Raw genomic sequence first — 21,898 nt, 5'->3', positions numbered from 1 at the left:
TGGTCACTGATTTGTTTTTGAATGTCAGAAATGTATATTTGTGAATGTTGAGATGTTATATTGGTTTCACTGGTAAAAATAAATAATTGAAAACAGAATTTATGCTTACCTGATAAATTACTTTCTCCAATGGTGTGTTCGGTCCACGGCGTCATCCTTACTTGTGGGAATATCTCTTCCCCAACAGGAAATGGCAAAGAGTCCCAGCAAAGCTGGCCATATAGTCCCTCCTAGGCTCCGCCCACCCCAGTCATTCGACCGACGGACAGGAGGAAAAAATAGGAGAAACCATAGGGTGTCGTGGTGACTGTAGTTAGAGAAAATAATTCATCGGACCTGATTAAAAAACCAGGGCGGGCCGTGGACCGGACACATAGTTGAAGAAAGTAATTTATCAGGTAAGCATAAATTCTGTTTACTTGTGGGAACCAATACCAAAGCTTTAGAACACGGATGAAGGGAGGGAGCAAATCAGGTTACCTAAACGGAAGGCACCGCGGCTTGCAAAACCTTTCTCCCAAAAATAGCCTCCGAAGAAGCAAAAGTATCAAATTTGTAAAATTTGGCAAAAGTGTGCAGTGAAGACCAAGTCGCTGCCTTACATATCTGATCAACAGAAGCCTCGTTCTTGAAGGCCCATGTGGAAGCTACAGCCCTAGTGGAGTGAGCTGTGATTCTTTCAGGAGGCTGCCGTCCGGCAGTCTCATAAGCCAATCGGATGATGCTTTTAAGCCAAAAGGAAAGAGAGGTAGAAGTTGCTTTTTGACCTCTCCTTTTACCAGAATAGACGACAAACAGAGAAGAAGTTTGTCTGAACTCTTTTGTAGCTTCTAAGTAGAATTTTAGAGCACGGACTACATCTAAATTGTGTAGCAAACGTTCCTTCTTTGAAACTGGATTCGGACACAAAGAAGGTACAACTATCTCCTGATTAATATTTTTGTTGGAAACAACCTTTGGTAGAAAACCAGGCTTAGTACGCAAAACAACCTTATCTGAATGGAACACCAGATAGGGTGGAGTACACTGTAGAGCAGATAACTCAGAAACTCTTCTAGCAGAAGAAATAGCAACCAAAAACAAAACTTTCCAAGATAACAACTTAATATCTATGGAATGTAAAGGTTCAAACGGAACCCCTTGAAGAACTGAAAGAACTAGATTTAAACTCCAAGGAGGAGTCAAAGGTCTGTAAACAGGCTTGATCCTAACCAAAGCCTGAACAAATGCTTGAACATCTGGCACAACTGCCAGTCGTTTGTGTAGTAGGACAGATAAAGCAGAAATCTGTCCCTTTAGAGAACTCGCAGATAATCCTTTATCCAAAACTTCTTGTAGAAAGGAAAGAATCCTAGGAATCTTTATCTTATTCCATGGGAATCCCTTGGATTCACACCAGCAGATATATCTTTTCCATATTTTATGGTAAATCTTTCTAGTTACCGGTTTTCTGGCTTGAACCAGAGTATTTATCACGAAATCTGAAAACCCACGCTTTGATAGAATCAAGCGTTCAATCTCCAAGCCGTCAGCTGGAGGGAGACCAGATTTGGATGTTCGAATGGACCCTGAACAAGAAGGTCCTGTCTCAAAGGTAGCTTCCATGGTGGAACCGATGACATATTCACCAGGTCTGCATACCAAGTCCTGCGTGGCCACGCAGGAGCTATCAAGATCACTGAGGCCCTCTCCTGTTTGATCCTGGCTACCAGCCTGGGAATGAGAGGAAACGGTGGAAACACGTAAGCTAGGTTGAAGGTCCAAGGCGCTACTAGTGCATCCACTAGAGTCGCCTTGGGATCCCTGGATCTGGACCCGTAGCAAGGAACCTTGAAGTTCTGACGAGACGCCATCAGATCCATATCTGGAATGCCCCATAGTTGCGTCAACTGGGCAAAGATCTCCGGGTGGAGTTCCCACTCCCCCGGATGGAATGTCTGACGACTCAAATAATCCGCTTCCCAGTTTTCCACACCTGGAATGTGGATCGCAGATAGGTGGCAGGAGTGATTCTCCGCCCATTGTATGATTTTGGTCACTTCTTTCATCGCCAGGGAACTCCTTGTTCCCTCCTGATGATTGAGATACGCAACAGTCGTCATGTTGTCTGATTGGAATCTTATGAATCTGGCCTTTGCAAGCTGAGGCCAAGCCCTGAGAGCATTGAATATCGCTCTTAGTTCCAGAATGTTTATCGGGAGAAGAAACTCTTCCCGAGACCACAGTCCCTGAGCTTTCAGGGATTCCCAGACCACGCCCCAGCCCACTAGGCTGGCGTGGGTCGTGACGATGACCCACTCTGGACTGCGGAAGCTCATTCCCTGGGATAGGTGATCCTGGGTTAGCCACCAACGGAGTGAGTCTCTGGTCTTCTGATCTACTTGAATCACTGGAGACAAGTCTGTATAGTCCCCATTCCACTGTTTCAGCATGCACAGTTGTAATGGTCTTAGATGAATTCGCGCAAAAGGAACTATGTCCATTGCTGCAACCATCAATCCTACTACTTCCATGCACTGAGCTACGGAAGGACGAGGAATAGAATGAAGAACTTGACAAGCGTTTAGAAGTTTTGACTTTCTGACTTCTGTCAAGAAAATCCTCATTTCTAAGGAATCTATTATTGTTCCCAAGAAGGGAACTCTTGTCGACGGAGACAGGGAACTTTTTTCTATGTTCACCTTCCATCCGTGAGATCTGAGAAAGGCCAGAACGATGTCTGAGTGAGCCTTTGCCTTTGAAAGAGACGACGCTTGTACTAGAATGTCGTCCAAGTACGGTACTACTGCAATGCCCCTTGGTCTTAGACCCGCTAGAAGGGATCTGAGTACCTTTGTGAAAATCCTTGGAGCAGTGGCTAACCCGAATGGGAGGGCCACAAACTGGTAATGTTTGTCCAGAAAGGCAAACCTTAGGAACTGATGATGTTCTTTGTGGATAGGGATATGTAGATACGCATCCTTTAGATCCACGGTAGTCATAAATTGACCATCCTGAATTGTGGGTAGAATCGTTCGAATGGTTTCCATCTTGAACGATGGTACTCTGAGAAATTTGTTTAGGATCTTTAAATCCAGGATTGGTCTGAAAGTTCACTCTTTTTTGGGAACTACAAACAGATTTGAGTAAAAACAGAATTTATGTTTACCTGATAAATTACTTTCTCCAACGGTGTGTCCGGTCCACGGCGTCATCCTTACTTGTGGGATATTCTCTTCCCCAACAGGAAATGGCAAAGAGCCCAGCAAAGCTGGTCACATGATCCCTCCTAGGCTCCGCCTACCCCAGTCATTCGACCGACGTTAAGGAGGAATATTTGCATAGGAGAAACCATATGATACCGTGGTGACTGTAGTTAAAGAAAATAAAATATCAGACCTGATTAAAAAACCAGGGCGGGCCGTGGACCGGACACACCGTTGGAGAAAGTAATTTATCAGGTAAACATAAATTCTGTTTTCTCCAACATAGGTGTGTCCGGTCCACGGCGTCATCCTTACTTGTGGGAACCAATACCAAAGCTTTAGGACACGGATGAAGGGAGGGAGCAAATCAGGTCACCTAAATGGAAGGCACCACGGCTTGCAAAACCTTTCTCCCAAAAATAGCCTCAGAAGAAGCAAAAATATCAAACTTGTAAAATTTGGTAAAAGAGTGCAGTGAAGACCAAGTCGCTGCCCTACATATCTGATCAACAGAAGCCTCGTTCTTGAAGGCCCATGTGGAAGCCACAGCCCTAGTGGAATGAGCTGTGATTCTTTCAGGAGGCTGCCGTCCGGCAGTCTCGTAAGCCAATCTGATGATGCTTTGAATCCAAAAAGAGAGAGAGGTAGAAGTTGCTTTTTGACCTCTCCTTTTACCAGAATACACAACAAACAAGGAAGATGTTTGTCTAAAATCCTTTGTAGCATCTAAATAGAATTTTAGAGCGCGAACAACATCCAAATTGTGCAACAAACGTTCCTTCTTCGAAACTGGTTTCGGACACAGAGAAGGCACGACTATCTCCTGGTTAATGTTTTTGTTAGAAACAACTTTTGGAAGAAAACCAGGTTTAGTACGTAAAACCACCTTATCTGCATGGAACACCAGATAAGGAGGAGAACACTGCAGAGCAGATAATTCTGAAACTCTTCTAGCAGAAGAAATTGCAACGGAATGTAAGGGTTCAAACGGAACCCCCTGAAGAACTGAAAGAACTAAGTTGAGACTCCAAGGAGGAGTCAAATGTTTGTAGACAGGCTTGATTCTAACCAGAGCCTGAACAAAGGCTTGAACATCTGGCACAGCTGCCAGCTTTTTGTGAAGTAACACAGACAAGGCAGAAATCTGTCCCATCAAGGAACTTGCAGATAATCCTTTTTTCAATCCTTCTCGAAGGAAGGATAGAATCTTAGGAATCTTAACCTTGTCCCAAGGGAATCCTTTAGATTCACACCAACAGATATATTTTTTTCCAAATTTAGTGGTAAATGTTTCTAGTTACAGGCTTTCTGGCCTGAACAAGAGTATCAATAACAGAATCTGAGAACCCTCGCTTTGATAAGATCAAGCGTTCAATCTCCAAGCAGTCAGCTGGAGTGGGACCAGATTCGGATGTTCGAACGGACCTTGAACAAGAAGGTCTCGTCTCAAAGGTAGCTTCCATGGTGGAGCCGATGACATATTCACCAGATCTGCATACCAAGTCCTGCGTGGCCACGCAGGAGCTATCAAGATCACCGACGCCCTCTCCTGATTGATCCTGGCTACCAGCCTGGGGATGAGAGGAAACGGCGGGAATACATAAGCTAGTTTGAAGGTCCAAGGTGCTACTAGTGCATCTACTAGAGCCGCCTTGGGATCCCTGGATCTGGACCCGTAGCAAGGAACCTTGAAGTTCTGACGAGAGGCCATCAGATCCATGTCTGGAATGCCCCACAGTTGAGTGATTTGGGCAAAGATTTCCGGATGGAGTTCCCACTCCCCCGGATGCAATGTCTGACGACTCAGAAAATCCGCTTCCCAATTTTCCACTCCTGGGATGTGGATTGCAGACAGGTGGCAGGAGCGAGTCTCCGCCCATTGAATGATTTTGGTCACTACTTCCATCGCCAGGGAACTCCTTGTTCCCCCCTGATGGTTAATGTACGCAACAGTCGTCATGTTGTCTGATTGAAACCGTATGAACTTGGCCCTCGCTAGCTGAGGCCAAGCCTTGAGAGCATTGAATATCGCTCTCAGTTCCAGAATATTTATCGGTAGAAGAGATTCTTCCCGAGACCAAAGACCCTGAGCTTTCAGGGAACCCCAGACCGCGCCCCAGCCCATCAGACTGGCGTTGGTCGTGACAATGACCCACTCTGGTCTACGGGAGGTCACCCCTTGTGACATGTTGTCCAGGGACAGCCACCAACAGAGTGAGTCTCTGTATAGTCCCCATTCCACAGACTGAGCATACACAGTTGTAATGGTCTTAGATGAATGCGCGCAAAAGGAACTATGTCCATTGCCGCTACCATCAAACCTATCACTTCCATGCACTGCGCTATGGAAGGAAGAGGAACGGAATGAAGTATCCGACAAGAGTTTAGAAGTTTTGTTTTTCTGGTCTCTGCCAGAAAGATCCTCATTTCTAAGGAGTCTATTATTGTTCCCAAGAAGGGAACTCTTGTCGACGGAGATAGAGAACTCTTTTCCACGTTCACTTTCCTCCGTGAGATCTGAGAAAGGCCAGGACTATGTCCGTGTGAGCCTTTGCTTGAGGAAGGGACGACGCTTGAATCAGAATGTCGTCCAAGTAAGGTACTACAGCAATGCCCCTTGGTCTTAGCACCGCCAGAAGGGACCCTAGTACCTTTGTGAAAATCCTTGGAGCAGTGGCTAATCCGAAAGGAAGCGCCACGAACTGGTAATGCTTGTCCAGGAATGCGAACCTTAGGAACCGATGATGTTCCTTGTGGATAGGAATATGTAGATACGCATCCTTTAAATCCACCGTGGTCAAGAATTGACCTTCCTGGATGGAAGGATTGTTCGAATGGTTTCCATTTTGGACGATGGAACCTTGAGAAACTTGTTTAGGATCTTGAGATCTAAGATTGGTCTGAACGTTCCCTCTTTTTTGGGAACTACGAACAGATTGGGGTAGAACCCCATCCCTTGTTCTTTTAGTGGAACAGGATGAATCACCTCCAGAAGATAACCTTGGGAGACTATTTCTAGCGCCCAAGGATCCAGAACATCTCTTGCCCAAGCCTGAGTGAAGAGAGAGAGTCTGCCCCCCACCAAATCCGGTCCCGGATCGGGAGCCCGCATCTCATGCTGTCTTGGGAGCAGTGGCAGGTTTCTTGGCCTGCTTTCCTTTGTTCCAGCCTTGCATTCTCCAGGCTGGATTGGCTTGAGAAGTATTACCCTCCTGCTTAGAGGACGTAGCACTTGGGGCTGGTCCGTTTCTGCGAAAGGGACGAAAATTAGGTTTATTTTTGGCCTTGAAAGACCTATCCTGAGGAAGGGCGTGGCCCCTTGCCCCCAGTGATATCAGAGATAATCTCTTTCAAGTCAGGGCCAAACAGTGTTTTCCCCTTGAAAGGAATGTCAAGCAATTTGTTCTTGGAAGACGCATCCGCTGACCAAGATTTTAACCAAAGCGCTCTGTGCGCCACAATAGCAAACCCAGAATTTTTCGCCGCTAACCTAGCCAATTGCAAGGTGGCGTCTAGGGTGAAAGAATTAGCCAATTTAAGAGCACGAATTCTGTCCATAATCTCCTCATAAGAAGAAGAATTACTAATAATCGCCTTTTCTAGCTCATCGAGCCAGAAACACGCGGCTGTAGTGACAGGGACAATGCATGCAATTGGTTGTAGAAGGTAACCTTGCTGAACAAACATCTTTTTTAGCAAACCTTCTAATTTTTTATCCATAGGATCTTGGAAAGTACAACTATCTTCTATGGGTATAGTGGTGCGCTTGTTTAGAGTAGAAACCGCCCCCTCGACCTTGGGGACTGTCTGCCATAAGTCCTTTCTGGGGTCGACTATAGGAAACAATTTTCTTTAAATATGGGGGGAGGTACGAAAGGTATACCGGGCCTGTCCCATTCTTTATTAACAATGTACGCCACCCGCTTGGGTATAGGAAAAGCTTCGGGGGGCCCCGGGGCCTCTAGGAACTAGTCCATTTTACATAGTGTTTCTGGAATGACCAGATAATCACAATCATCCAAATTGGATAACACCTCCTTAAGCAGAGCGCGGAGATGTTCCAACTTAATTTTAAAAGTAATCACATCAGGTTCAGCTTGTTGAGAAATTTTTCCTGAATCTGAAATTTCTCCCTCAGACAAAACCTCCCTGGCTCCCTCAGACTGGTGTAGGGGCCCTTCAGAAACAAAATCATCAGCGTTCTCATGCTCTTCAGTATTTTCTAAAACAGAGCAGTCGCGCTTTCGCTGATAAGTGGGCATATTGGCTAAAATGTTTTTGATAGAATTATCCATTACAGCCGTTAATTGTGTTGCATAGTAAGGAGTATTGGCGCGCTAGATGTACTAGGGGCCTCCTGTATGGGCAAGACTGGTGTAGACGAAGGAGGGGATGATGCAGTACCATGCTTACTCCCCTCACTTGAGGAATCATCTTGGGCATCATTTTTTCTAAATTTTTTATGACATAAATCACATCTATTTAAATGAGAAGGAACCTTGGCTTCCCCACAGTCAGAACATAATCTATCTGGTAGTTCAGACATGTTAAACAGGCATACACTTGATAACAAAGCACAAAAAACGTTTTAAAATAAAACCGTTACTGTCACTTTAAATTTTAAACTGAACACACTTTATTACTGCAATTGCGAAAAAGTATGAAGGAATTGTCCAAAATTCACCAAAATTTCACCACAGTGTCTTAAAGCCTTAAAAGTATTGCACACCAAATTTGGAAGCTTTAACCCTTAAAATAACGGAACCGGAGCCGTTTTTATATTTAACCCCTTTACAGTCCCTGGAATCTGCTTTGCTGAGACCCAACCAAGCCCAAAAGGGAATACGATACCAAATAATGCCTTCAGAAAGACTTTTCTATGTATCAGAGCTCCACACACATGCAGCTGCATGTCATGCTGTTCTCAAAAACAAGTGCGCCATACCGGCGCGAAAATGAGGCTCTGACTATGATTAGGGAAAGCCCCTATAGAATAAGGTGTCTAAAACAGTGCCTGCCGATATTATTTTACAAAAAATACCCAGATTAAATGATTCCTCAAGGCTAAATATGTGTAAATATGATCGATTTAGCCCAGAAAATGTCTACAGTCTTAATAAGCCCTTGTGAAGCCCTTATTTACTATCTGAATAAAAATGGCTTACCGGATCCCATAGGGAAAATGACAGCTTCCAGCATTACATCGTCTTGTTAGAATGTGTCATACCTCAAGCAGCAAAAGACTGCTCACTGTTCCCCCAACTGAAGTTAATTCCTCTCAACAGTCCTGTGTGGAACAGCCATGGATTTTAGTAACGGTTGCTAAAATCATTTTCCTCATACAAACAGAAATCTTCATCTCTTTTCTGTTTCAGAGTAAATAGTACATACCAGCACTATTTTAAAATAACAAACTCTTGATTGAATAATAAAAACTACAGTTAAACACTAAAAAACTCTAAGCCATCTCCTTGGAGATGTTGCCTGTACAACGGCAAAGAGAATGACTGGGGTAGGCGGAGCCTAGGAGGGATCATGTGACCAGCTTTGCTGGGCTCTTTGCCATTTCCTGTTGGGGAAGAGAATATCCCACAAGTAAGGATGACGCCGTGGACCGGACACACCTATGTTGGAGAAATCCCATTCCTTGTTCCGCCGTTGGAACTGGGTGTATCACTCCCATCTTTAACAGGTCTTCTACACAATGTAAGAATGCCTGTCTCTTTATTTGGCTTGAGGATAAGTGAGACATGTGGAACCTTCCCCTTGGGGGTAGTTCCTTGAATTCCAGAAGATAACCCTGAGAAACTATTTCTAGCATCCAGGGATCCTTAACATCTCTTGCTCAAGCCTGAGCAAAGAGAGAGAGTCTGCCCCCCACTAGATCCGGTCCCGGATCGGGGGCTACTCCTTCATGCTGTTTTGTTAGCAGCGGCAGGCTTCTTGGCCTGCTTACCCTTGTTCAAGCCTTGCATCGGTTTCCAGGCTGGTTTGGTCTGTGAGGTATTACCCTCTTGCTTAGAGGATGCAGAATAAGAGCCCGGTCCGTTCCTGAAATTACGAAAGGAACGAAAATTAGACTTATTCTTGGGTTTGAAAGGCCTATCTTGTGGGAGGGCGTGGCCCTTTCCCCCAGTGATGTCTGAGATAATCTCTTTCAATTCTGGCCCAAAGAGAGTTTTACCCTTGAAAGGGATATTAAGCAATTTTGTCTTGGATGATACATCCGCTGACCAAGACTTTAGCCAAAGCACTCTGCGCGCCACAATTGCAAACCCTGAATTTTTCGCCGCTAATCTAGCTATTTGCAAAGCGGCATCTAAAATAAAAGAGTTAGCCAACTTAAGTGCGTGAACTCTGTCCATAACCTCCTCATATGGAGTCTCTCTACTGAGCGACTTTTCTAGTTCCTCGAACCAGAACCACGCTGCTGTAGTGACAGGAACAATGCACGAAATGGGTTGAAAAAGGTAACCTTGCTGTACAAAAATCTTTTTAAGCAAACCCTCCAATTTTTTATCCATAGGATCTTTGAAAGCACAATTATCCTCGATAGGAATAGTAGTGCGCTTGTTTAGAGTAGAAACTGCCCCCTCGACCTTAGGGACTGTCTGCCATAAGTCCTTTCTGGGGTCGACCATAGGAAATAATTTCTTAAATATAGGAGGGGGAACAAAAGGTATGCCGGGCTTCTCCCATTCCTTATTCACTATGTCCGCCACCCGCTTGGGTATAGGAAAAGCGTCGGGGTGCACCGGAACCTCTAGGAACTTGTCCATCTTGCATAATTTTTCTGGAATGACCAGGTTGTCACAATCATCCAGAGTAGATAACACCTCCTTAAGCAGTGCGCGGAGATGTTCTAATTTAAATTTAAATGTCACAACATCAGGTTCAGCCTGTTGGGAAATTTTTCCTGAATCTGAAATTTCCCCATCTGACAACACCTCCCTCATGGCCCCTTCAGATTGGTGTGAGGGTATGACAGAACAATTATCATCAGCGCCCTCCTGCTCTTCAGTGTTTAAAACAGAGTAATCGCGCTTTCTCTGATATGCAGGCATTTTGGATAAAATATTTGCTATGGAGTTATTCATTACAGCCGTCAATTGTTGCATGGTAATAAGCATTGGCGTGCTAGAAGTACTAGGGGCCTCCTGCGTGGGCAAAACTGGCGTAGACACAGAAGGAGATGATGTAGAACCATGTCTACTCCCTTCATCTGATGAATCATCTTGGGCAACTTCATTATCTGTGACAGTACTGTCCTTACTTTGTTTGGACGCTTTGGCACAATTATCACATAATTTAGAAGGGGGAGACACATTGACTTTCATACATATAGAACATAGCTTATCTGAAGGCACAGACATGTTAAACAGGCTTAAACTTGTCAGTAAAACACAAAAACCGTTTTAAAACAAAACCGTTACTGTCTCTTTAAATTTTAAACAGAGCACACTTTATTACTGAATATGTGAAAAAATATGAAGGAATTGTTCAAAATTTACCAAAATTTCACCACAGTGTCTTAAAGCATTAAAAGTATTGCACACCAATTTTCAGAGCTTTAACCCTTAAAATAACGAAACCGGAGCCGGTTACAGTTTTAACCCCTCTACAGTCCCAGCTACAGCCTTTGCTGCGACTCTACCAAGCCCAGAGGGGAATACGATACCAAATGACGCCTTCTAGGAACTTTTCCAACTATTTTCAGGTCCTCACACATGCATCTGCAAGTCTTGCTCTCAAAAACAACTGCGCAGTAATGGCGCGAAAATGAGGCTCAGCCTACAACTGGGAAGGCCCTTCCTGACTGGAAAAGGTGTCTAACATAGTGCCTGACGTTAAAAAACGTTCCCCAAGTTTATAAGTGTGAAATACCAGCATAAACATGTATAAAATGCCCAAATAAAGCAATCGATTTTGCCCATAAAAGTGTCTACCAGTTTTATAGCCCATATTAAGCCCTTTATTCTGCTTGAGACTAAGAAAATGGCTTACCGGTCCCCATGAGGGGAAATGACAGCCTTCCAGCATTACACAGTCTTGTTAGAAATATGGCTAGTCATACCTTAAGCAGAAAAGTCTGCTGTTTCCCCCAACTGAAGTTACTTCATCTCAACAGTCCTATGTGGAAACAGCAAAGGATTTTAGTTACTGTCTGCTAAAATCATCTTCCTCTCACAAACAGAATTCTTCATCTCTTTCTGTTTCAGAGTAAATAGTACATACCAGCACTATTTTAAAATAACAAACTCTTGATAGTAGAATAAAAAACTACAACTAAAACCACATACTCTTAACCATCTCCGTGGAGATGTTGCCTGTGCAACGGCAAAGAGAATGACTGGGGTGGGCGGAGCCTAGGAGGGACTATATGGCCAGCTTTGCTGGGACTCTTTGCCATTTCCTGTTGGGGAAGAGATATTCCCACAAGTAAGGATGACGCCGTGGACCGGACACACCAATGTTGGAGAAATGGGTATATATTTGTTTTTTGTTAAGTTGCCTAATAATTATGCACAGTAATAGTCACCTGCACACACAGATATCCCCCTAAAATAGCTAAAACTAAAAACAAACTAAAAACTACTTCCAAAAATATTCAGCTTTGATATTAATGAGTTTTTTGGGTTCATTGACAACATGGTTGTTGTTCAATAATAAAATGAATCCTCAAAAATACAACTTGCCTAATAATTCTGCACTCCCTGTATATCAAAAAGTAAGTTATAGCGCAACTTAATTACATCTGATGAATTAAACTTCATCTAAAATATCACTAACATTATGGATATGTTTTAAAAGGCGGAGATTTTGCCATCACTTTAATTAATGAAAAATATATAAACTTTTTTTTTGCTTTATTTTGTAATAAAATACCTCTGAAAATTGTTCTTGTCGAAATTCCTCCCAGAGAGGCTGGAACTTTTTCTCTTACACCAGTGCACAGTTTCTCCAGCCATGTATTCGCTTATGGTGAATTACCACTGTTATCATAACAAGCAAAAGTATTGCTTGCAGTAGCAGACGATACTAAATTTATTTTTAGATATTATGGTGGAGCAAGATATAGCACTGTGTGCTTACGTTATAACTTACAGGTAGGTTGCATTTTAGCACTTATGTAGGTTGTAAGGATATGAATGTAAACAATGAACATATACATTTATATTTAGTTATATAGCGGAGATTAGAAATGTGCGTCTGTTTGTTAAAAAAGAAACAACACACATACAAGTACAACTTTGTGATTAGACTGCAAGTGTCCATTTGTTATGTGCAACAGATATATTAAAATAAATAAATTGTAAAATATATGTACTCATTTGACTAAACAAATCTGGATTATTCATTGCAACAGGTTTCTCAACATGAAACTGCAGTTTCCAATTAGTGTTCAGTGAACCTTTAAGTCCCACTCAGTGTGTGTGTGTGTGTGTGTATGTGTGTGTGTGTATGTGTGTATATGTGTGTGTATGTGTATGTGTGTGTGTATATGTGTGTAGAGGGGAGAAAAGAAGGAGGCGCCACAATAGTGTGAAATCGTAGATGAATAGGACCCCCACAAAACGATACAAGATCACTTACTGGATTCAGAGCACTTGAGAAGTGCCACAGGTGCAGGCTGACCTATTCACAAGCTGTCCAGCGAGCTTATCCTCACGATTTACTCCGATCCAGTAGCCAAAGTGAAGATTTCATGAAACCCCACAAGTATTTGGGGTCGCAAAAATGCCCAATGATGGTACGAGTATCCTCCTCAGGGCAAAAGTACAGCTAAAATTGATATGTCAAAAGCTGATCACTGATAAAAAGTTAAAAATAGCTTTTCAAAGCAAAGATAAAAACAAGCGTGATGACAGATAGGTTAAAATATAACATATAAGTTTATTAAAACCTAATACACTACGCGTTACCCGGTCACAACAACCGTTTCACCTGATGAAACGGTTGTTGTGACCGGGTAACGCGTAGTGTATTAGGTTTTAATAAACTTATATGTTATATTTTAACCTATCTGTCATCACGCTTGTTTTTATCTTTGCTTTGAAAAGCTATTTTTAACTTTTTATCAGTGATCAGCTTTTGACATATCAATTTTAGCTGTACTTTTGCCCTGAGGAGGATACTCGTACCATCATTGGGCATTTTTGCGACCCCAAATACTTGTGGGGTTTCATGAAATCTTCACTTTGGCTACTGGATCGGAGTAAATCGTGAGGATAAGCTCGCTGGACAGCTTGTGAATAGTTCAGCCTGCACCTGTGGCACTTCTCAAGTGCTCTGAATCCAGTAAGTGATCTTGTATCGTTTTGTGGGGGTCCTATTCATCTACGATTTCACACTATTGTGGCGCCTCCTTCTTTTCTCCCCTCTATCTGCAGATCGTCGCTGGTGCCATCAGCTTTGGAAGGAGTATTTGCTGCCGCATACCCGCTATTTGAGGGAACACCCGGAGGAAATAATCTCCACTCCATGAACTTTGGATAAGAACTATATATACACCCTATTTGTTTTTGGGCACCTATTGTATGTATCTGGTTATTATATGCTATACCTCCATTAATATGTGTCTCTAACATTGTTTGTTACTATTATGCGTTTGTAACCACTCTCGCATTGATAGTTATTTCATCTCAGCAACATAGTTGCTGGAGGTTGTTTTCGATATCTTTATTTTTTGATTTGGAAGACACAGCAGTAACACTTTATAGGCACAGTGTTTTTATCTATATCCACAGTTATTTTGTTATATTTTTTGTACACTCACATGTACTTTTATATATAGTTATCCATCACTTTAAGAATATAGTTGTGAATACATATCACACACATATCTAATCCTTGTCCTTTGTTGAAGAGGGCAGTTAAGACTTTGGGATATACATCACATGTTCACTTTTTGTACACTTTATTCGTGTGCATATTTAGGCGCCTTCATTTTTTTACATCACCTTTGTGTATATGTGTGTGTATATGTGTGCGTACGTATGTGTGCGTGCGTATGTGTGCGTGCGTATGTGTGCGTGCGTATGTGTGCGTGCGTATGTGAGTGTGCGCGTATGTGTGTGCACGTGAAAAAATTATCATTATAGTTTACTATTCATGGGTTAAAAGTTACTAGCCCTGAGGGAAACAGTTACTAGCCCATTCATGTTAAATATATATATAATTGCACTAATACTGAAATGTTGTAATCTTAACATGGTAAGAGAGCTCATTTTGTGCTTTGTTTAAGGACCTATATGCAGGATATATATAGTTACACTGCTATACTGAAGCTCACAGGTTGTTTTTCTTTACAGTCATGTATTATCAAAGCTCAAATAAAAAAAAAATATAATAAGTAAAGTTGTAACTCAAACATGAAAATGTAAGGAAATTCCTGGTTTCAACTCTCTTAATTGAAATTTGAGACTTAAAAACGTTTCATCTCTCCACCAAATATAAATTGTCACTGGATAAGATTTCTACTTGAGGTTGAATGCAGAATACTTCGGTTAGGGAAGGGGCAGGCACTTGAAACCAGGAATTATTTATGAATTTATTAACTCCCACAATAAAATATTGCTTAAGCTACTGCCTATAAACAAAAGTAAAATGAATTTGGCAATATATGGAGGGTGGGGTAAAGAGGCGTCATTTTTAAACTGCCTGCTATTCAGGATATGGCCAACTTTGTAAGCTGTCTGTTGCAGATAAGGCATCAATAAAGCAGTGGTTTATATGTGCCTTGTAGAAAGGGTTAATAACAGTTATAGGAAAACTTTATATAAAGTTGGTGGTGTGATATAAAGGGGGCGGTATGACAAAGGGGGCGGTATGACAAAGGGGGCGGCAGGATTTAAAGGGGGCGGCAGGATATAAAGGGGGCGGCAGGATATAAAGGGGGCGGCAGGATATAAAGGGGGCGGCAGGATATAAAGGGGGCGGCAGGATATAAAGGGGGCGGCAGGATATAAAGGGGGCGGCAGGCTATAAAGGGGGCGGCAGGCTATAAAGGGGGCGGCAGGGGGGCGGCATGATTTAAAGGGGCGGCATGATTTAAAGGGGCGGCATGATTTAAAGGGGGCGGCATGATTTAAAGGGGGCGGCAGGATATAAAGGGGGCGGCATGCTATAAAGGGGGTGGCACGCTATAAAGGGGGCGGTACGCTATAAAGGGGGCGGCACGCTATAAAGGGGGCGGCATGCTATAAAGGGGGCGGCACGCTATAAAGGGGGCGGTATGATATAAAGTGTGCGACGATATAAAGGGGGAGGTACGATATAAAGGGGGTGGTATGATATAAAGGGGGCGGTATGATATAAAAGGGGTGGTACGATATAAAGGGTGCGGCATGATATAAAGGGGGCGGTACGAAATAAAGGTGCGGTATGATATAAAGGGGGCCATATGATGATATCAGTGTGGGTAAACAAACGCACACTGAGGTAAACAAACGCACAGGAGCGAGCTGCACTTAGTGCTATGGCGCGGTCGGGCCGGGCTGTGACTATACAGCTGGCCCGATGCGCTGACTAAATATTACAGACCCGCTCAGCAGAGAGCGGGTCTGTAAAAGCGCCGTAATTTTTACATATTAAAAGAGAAAAAAGGGTTTTAGAACTATAGCACTTAAATAATGTTATATAATTCTGCACTATGTGCAGAATTATATAACATTATTTTTAAGGTTTACTGTCCCTTTAAATAGACACAAAATCAATTTTGTTTTCATGCTGCAGACAGAGCATACAATTTTAGATACAGCATATGAGTTAGAAAACACATCAGGTGAGCCAATTACCTGAGGCATATATGTGCAGCCATCAATCAGCAGCTCCTGAGCCTACCTAGGTATGATTTTGAATAAAGGATACCAAGAGAACAAAAATTGGATAATAGAAGTAAATTGGAAAGTTGCCTAAAATCACATGCTCTGAATCATGAAAATAATTACGTGTGTTTCATGTTTCTAAGATATCGTGAAAATCTGCACTTTTAATGGTACTTGAGAACTGGAGTTAAAAACAGTGTCCGAGACTACATGCCTAGATACCAGAAAAACGCAAATATTTGTATTTTCTAAATTTGTGACCTAACTCCTGCTTTTCATAACAAATGGTTTAAGCAAGTTTAGTATGATTTTCTAACAAGCTGTTCCAAAAGTCATTATTTATTTAAAGTTTTTGGTCACACCTGAGAAAAGCTATCACATATACATGTACCAAAAATAGCGATGGACACTCACCTGAAATGGCGTACAAGTTGGAGTGTTGGTTCTCGAAGTCAGGTCTCGTATTATTTCTCCCACGGAACGTGGCAGGTAGTGTAAGCGAGATATGTCTGTATACAGAGAGATTATGGAAAATAAACATTATAGTGTAATTGTAAATTGCAAGTCCATTGTAACTAAACATGCGCATTCGTTTAGTAACAAATGCAAATTCGTTAATGAAACAGATATTAGTCTCATTTTCACAAAACGAATATCCGAACAAATCCGCACAACGAAATTTAAAGATAAATACTGACAAAATGTATTTGTTTCCTTTAAAGGGACAGTCTAGGCCAAAATAAACTTTCATGATTCAGATAGAGCATGTAATTTTAAACAATTTTCCAAATTTACTTTTATCTCCAATTTTGCTTTGTTCTCTTGGTATTCTTAGTTGAAAGCTTAACCTAGGAGGTTCATATGATAATTTCTTAGACCTTGAAGCCCACCTCTTTCAGATTGCATTTTAACAGTTTTTCACCACTAGAGGGTGTTAGTTCACGTATTTCATATAGATAACACTGTGCTCGTGCACGAGAAGTTATCTGGGAGCAGGCACTGATTGGCTAGACTGCAAGTCTGTCAAAAGAACTGAAAAAAGGGGCAGTTTGCAGAGGCTTAGATACAAGATAATCACAGAGGTTAAAAGTATATTATTATAAATGTGTTAGTTATGCAAAACTGGGAAATGGGTAATAACAGAATTTATGTTTACCTGATAAATTACTTTCTCCAACGGTGTGTCCGGTCCACGGCGTCATCCTTACTTGTGGGATATTCTCTTCCCCAACAGGAAATGGCAAAGAGCCCAGCAAAGCTGGTCACATGATCCCTCCTAGGCTCCGCCTTCCCCAGTCATTCGACCGACGTAAAGGAGGAATATTTGCATAGGAGAAACCATATGATACCGTGGTGACTGTAGTTAAAGAAAATAAATTATCAGACCTGATTAAAAAACCAGGGCGGGCCGTGGACCGGACACACCGTTGGAGAAAGTAATTTATCAGGTAAACATAAATTCTGTTTTCTCCAACATAGGTGTGTCCGGTCCACGGCGTCATCCTTACTTGTGGGAACCAATACCAAAGCTTTAGGACACGGATGAAGGGAGGGAGCAAATCAGGTCACCTAGATGGAAGGCACCACGGCTTGCAAAACCTTTCTCCCAAAAATAGCCTCAGAAGAAGCAAAAGTATCAAACTTGTAAAATTTAGTAAAAGTGTGCAGTGAAGACCAAGTCGCTGCCTTACATATCTGATCAACAGAAGCCTCGTTCTTGAAGGCCCATGTGGAAGCCACAGCCCTAGTGGAATGAGCTGTGATTCTTTCAGGAGGCTGCCGTCCGGCAGTCTCATAAGCCAATCTGATGATGCTTTTAATCCAAAAAGAGAGAGAGGTAGAAGTTGCTTTTTGACCTCTCCTTTTACCAGAATAAACAACAAACAAGGAAGATGTTTGTCTAAAATCCTTTGTAGCATCTAAATAGAATTTTAGAGCACGAACAACATCCAAATTGTGCAACAAACGTTCCTTCTTTGAAACTGGATTCGGATACAAAGAAGGCACGACTATCTCCTGGTTAATGTTTTTGTTAGAAACAACTTTCGGAAGAAAACCAGGTTTAGTACGTAAAACCACCTTATCTGCATGGAACACCAGATAAGGAGGAGAACACTGCGGAGCAGATAATTCTGAAACTCTTCTAGCAGAAGAAATTGCAACCAAAAACAAAACTTTCCAAGATAATAACTTAATATCAACGGAATGTAAGGGTTCAAACGGAACCCCCTGAAGAACTGAAAGAACTAAATTGAGACTCCAAGGAGGAGTCAAAGGTTTGTAAACAGGCTTGATTCTAACCAGAGCCTGAACAAAGGCTTGAACATCTGGCACAGCTGCCAGCTTTTTGTGAAGTAACACAGACAAGGCAGAAATCTGTCCCTTCAAGGAACTTGCAGATAATCCTTTCTCCAAACCTTCTTGAAGAAAGGATAGAATCTTAGGAATTTTTACCTTGTCCCAAGGGAATCCTTTAGATTCACACCAACAGATATATTTTTTCCATATTTTGTGGTAAATTTTTCTAGTTACAGGCTTTCTGGCCTGAACAAGAGTATCAATGACAGAATCTGAGAACCCTCGCTTTATCAGAATGTCGTCCAAGTAAGGTACTACTGCAATGCCCCTTGGTCTTAGCACCGCTAGAAGGGACCCTAGTACCTTTGTGAAAATCCTTGGAGCAGTGGCTAATCCGAACGGAAGTGCCACAAACTGGTAATGCTTGTCCAGGAATGCGAACCTTAGGAACCGATGATGTTCCTTGTGGATAGGAATATGTAGATACGCATCCTTTAAATCCACCGTGGTCATGAATTGACCTTCCTGGATGGAAGGAAGAATTGTTCGAATGGTTTCCATTTTGAACGATGGAACCTTCAGAAACTTGTTTAGGATCTTGAGATCTAAGATTGGTCTGAATGTTCCCTCTTTTTTGGGAACTACGAACAGATTGGAGTAGAACCCCATCCCTTGTTCTCCTAATGGAACAGGATGAATCACTCCCATTTTTAACAGGTCTTCTACACAATGTAAGAATGCCTGTTTTTTTATGTGGTCTGAAGACAATTGTGACCTGTGGAACCTCCCCCTTGGGGGAAGCCCCTTGAATTCCAGAAGATAACCTTGGGAGACTATTTCTAGTGCCCAAGGATCCAGAACATCTCTTGCCCAAGCCTGAGCGAAGAGAGAGAGTCTGCCCCCCACCAGATCCGGTCCCGGATCGGGGGCCAACATCTCATGCTGTCTTGGTAGCAGTGGCAGGTTTCTTGGCCTGCTTTCCTTTGTTCCAGCCTTGCATTGGTCTCCAGGCTGGCTTGGCTTGAGAAGTATTACCCTCTTGCTTAGAGGACGTAGCACTTGGGGCTGGTCCGTTTCTGCGAAAGGGACGAAAATTAGGTTTATTTTTGGCCTTGAAAGACCTATCCTGAGGAAGGGCGTGGCCCTTGCCCCCAGTGATATCAGAGATAATCTCTTTCAAGTCAGGGCCAAACAGCGTTTTCCCCTTGAAAGGAATGTTAAGCAATTTGTTCTTGGAAGACGCATCCGCTGACCAAGATTTTAACCAAAGCGCTCTGCGCCACAATAGCAAAACCAGAATTTTTCGCCGCTAACCTAGCCAATTGCAAAGTGGCGTCTAGGGTGAAAGAATTAGCCAATTTGAGAGCATGAATTCTGTCCATAATCTCCTCATAAGAAGAAGAATTATTATTGAGCGCCTTTTCTAGCTCATCGAACCAGAAACACGCTGCTGTAGTGACAGGAACAATGCATGAAATTGGTTGTAGAAGGTAACCTTGCTGAACAAACATCTTTTTAAGCAAACCTTCTAATTTTTTATCCATAGGATCTTTGAAAGCACAACTATCTTCTATGGGTATAGTGGTGCGTTTGTTTAGAGTAGAAACCGCCCCCTCGACCTTGGGGACTGTCTGCCATAAGTCCTTTCTGGGGTCGACCATAGGAAACAATTTTTTAAATATGGGGGGAGGGACGAAAGGTATACCGGGCCTTTCCCATTCTTTATTTACAATGTCCTCCACCCGCTTGGGTATAGGAAAAGCTTCGGGGGGCCCCGGGACCTCTAGGAACTTGTCCATTTTACATAGTTTCTCTGGAATGACCAAATTCTCACAATCATCCAGAGTAGATAACACCTCCTTAAGCAGAGCGCGGAGATGTTCCAATTTAAATTTAAATGTAATCACATCAGGTTCAGCTTGTTGAGAAATTTTCCCTGAATCTGAAATTTCTCCCTCAGACAAAACCTCCCTGGCCCCCTCAGACTGGGGTAGGGGCCCTTCAGAACCAATATCATCAGCGTCCTCATGCTCTTCAGTATTTTCTAAAACAGAGCAGTCGCGCTTTCGCTGATAAGTGGGCATTTTGGCTAAAATGTTTTTGATAGAATTATCCATTACAGCCGTTAGTTGTTGCATAGTAAGGAGTATTGGCGCGCTAGATGTACTAGGGGCCTCCTGTGTGGGCAAGACTGGTGTAGACGAAGGAGGGGATGATGCAGTACCATGCTTACTCCCCTCACTTGAGGAATCATCTTGGGCATCATTTTCTCTAAATTTTGTGTCACATAAATCACATCTATTTAAATGAGAAGGAACCTTGGCTTCCCCACATTCAGAACACAGTCTATCTGGTAGTTCAGACATGTTAAACAGGCAAAAACTTGATAACAAAGTACAAAAAACGTTTTAAAATAAACCGTTACTGTCACTTTAAATTTTAAACTGAACACACTTTATTACTGCAATTGCGAAAAAGTATGAAGGAATTGTTCAAAATTCACCAAAATTTCACCACAGTGTCTTAAAGCCTTAAAAGTATTGCACACCAAATTTGGAAGCTTTAACCCTTAAAATAACGGAACCGGAGCCGTTTTTATATTTAACCCCTTTACAGTCCCTGGTATCTGCTTTGCTGAGACCCAACCAAGCCCAAAGGGGAATACGATACCAAATGACGCCTTCAGAAAGTCTTTTCTATGTATCAGAGCTCCTCACACATGCATCTGCATGTCATGCTTCTCAAAAACAAGTGTGCAATAGAGGCGCGAAAATGAGACTCTGCCTATGATTAGGGAAAGCCCCTAGAAAGTAAGGTGTCCAATACAGTGCCTGCCGGTTATTTTACATAATTCCCAAGATTAAAATAATTCCTCAAGGCTATGGAGTATAAAATATGTTTATATATAAATCGATTTAGCCCAGAAAATGTCTACAGTCTTAAAAAGCCCTTGTGAAGCCCTTTTTTTCTATCTGTAATAAAAATGGCTTACCGGATCCCATAGGGAAAATGACAGCTTCCAGCATTACATCGTCTTGTTAGAATGTGTCATACCTCAAGCAGCAAAAGTCTGCTCACTGTTCCCCCAACTGAAGTTAATTCCTCTCAACAGTCCTGTGTGGAAACAGCCATCGATTTTAGTAACGGTTGCTAAAATCATTTTCCTCTTACAAACAGAAATCTTCATCTCTTTTCTGTTTCAGAGTAAATAGTACATACCAGCACTATTTTAAAATAACAAACTCTTGATTGAATAATAAAAACTACAGTTAAACACTAAAAAACTCTAAGCCATCTCCGTGGAGATGTTGCCTGTACAACGGCAAAGAGAATGACTGGGGAAGGCGGAGCCTAGGAGGGATCATGTGACCAGCTTTGCTGGGCTCTTTGCCATTTCCTGTTGGGGAAGAGAATATCCCACAAGTAAGGATGACGCCGTGGACCGGACACACCTATGTTGGAGAAAAAGGGATTATCTATCTTTTAAAACAATAAAAATTCTGGTGTAGACTGTCCCTTTAAGTTACCTTAGGGGCTAAAAAACTTATCTGTAGCGTGCTGAAGAGCTGGCGGATCCCAGAAGAAGGT

At 42.4% G+C, this 21,898-nt stretch overlaps 1 protein-coding gene across 2 annotated transcripts in view; it reads right to left on the bottom strand.

Annotated features, from left to right (window-relative positions):
- MVB12B (multivesicular body subunit 12B) overlaps positions 1-21,898 on the bottom strand; it is a 313,295-nt gene that overhangs the window by 148,205 nt on the left and 143,192 nt on the right. For both annotated transcript variants that reach the window (XM_053695604.1, XM_053695603.1), the window contains exon 7: positions 16,427-16,521. In XM_053695604.1, the coding sequence (XP_053551579.1) occupies positions 16,427-16,521 (95 nt within the window). The remainder of the gene's footprint in view (positions 1-16,426; positions 16,522-21,898) is intronic.

This window comes from Bombina bombina, chromosome 12 (genome assembly GCF_027579735.1).
Source record: "Bombina bombina isolate aBomBom1 chromosome 12, aBomBom1.pri, whole genome shotgun sequence".
NCBI lineage: Eukaryota > Metazoa > Chordata > Amphibia > Anura > Bombinatoridae > Bombina > Bombina bombina.
This window is presented reverse-complemented; position numbering and strand designations above follow the sequence as displayed.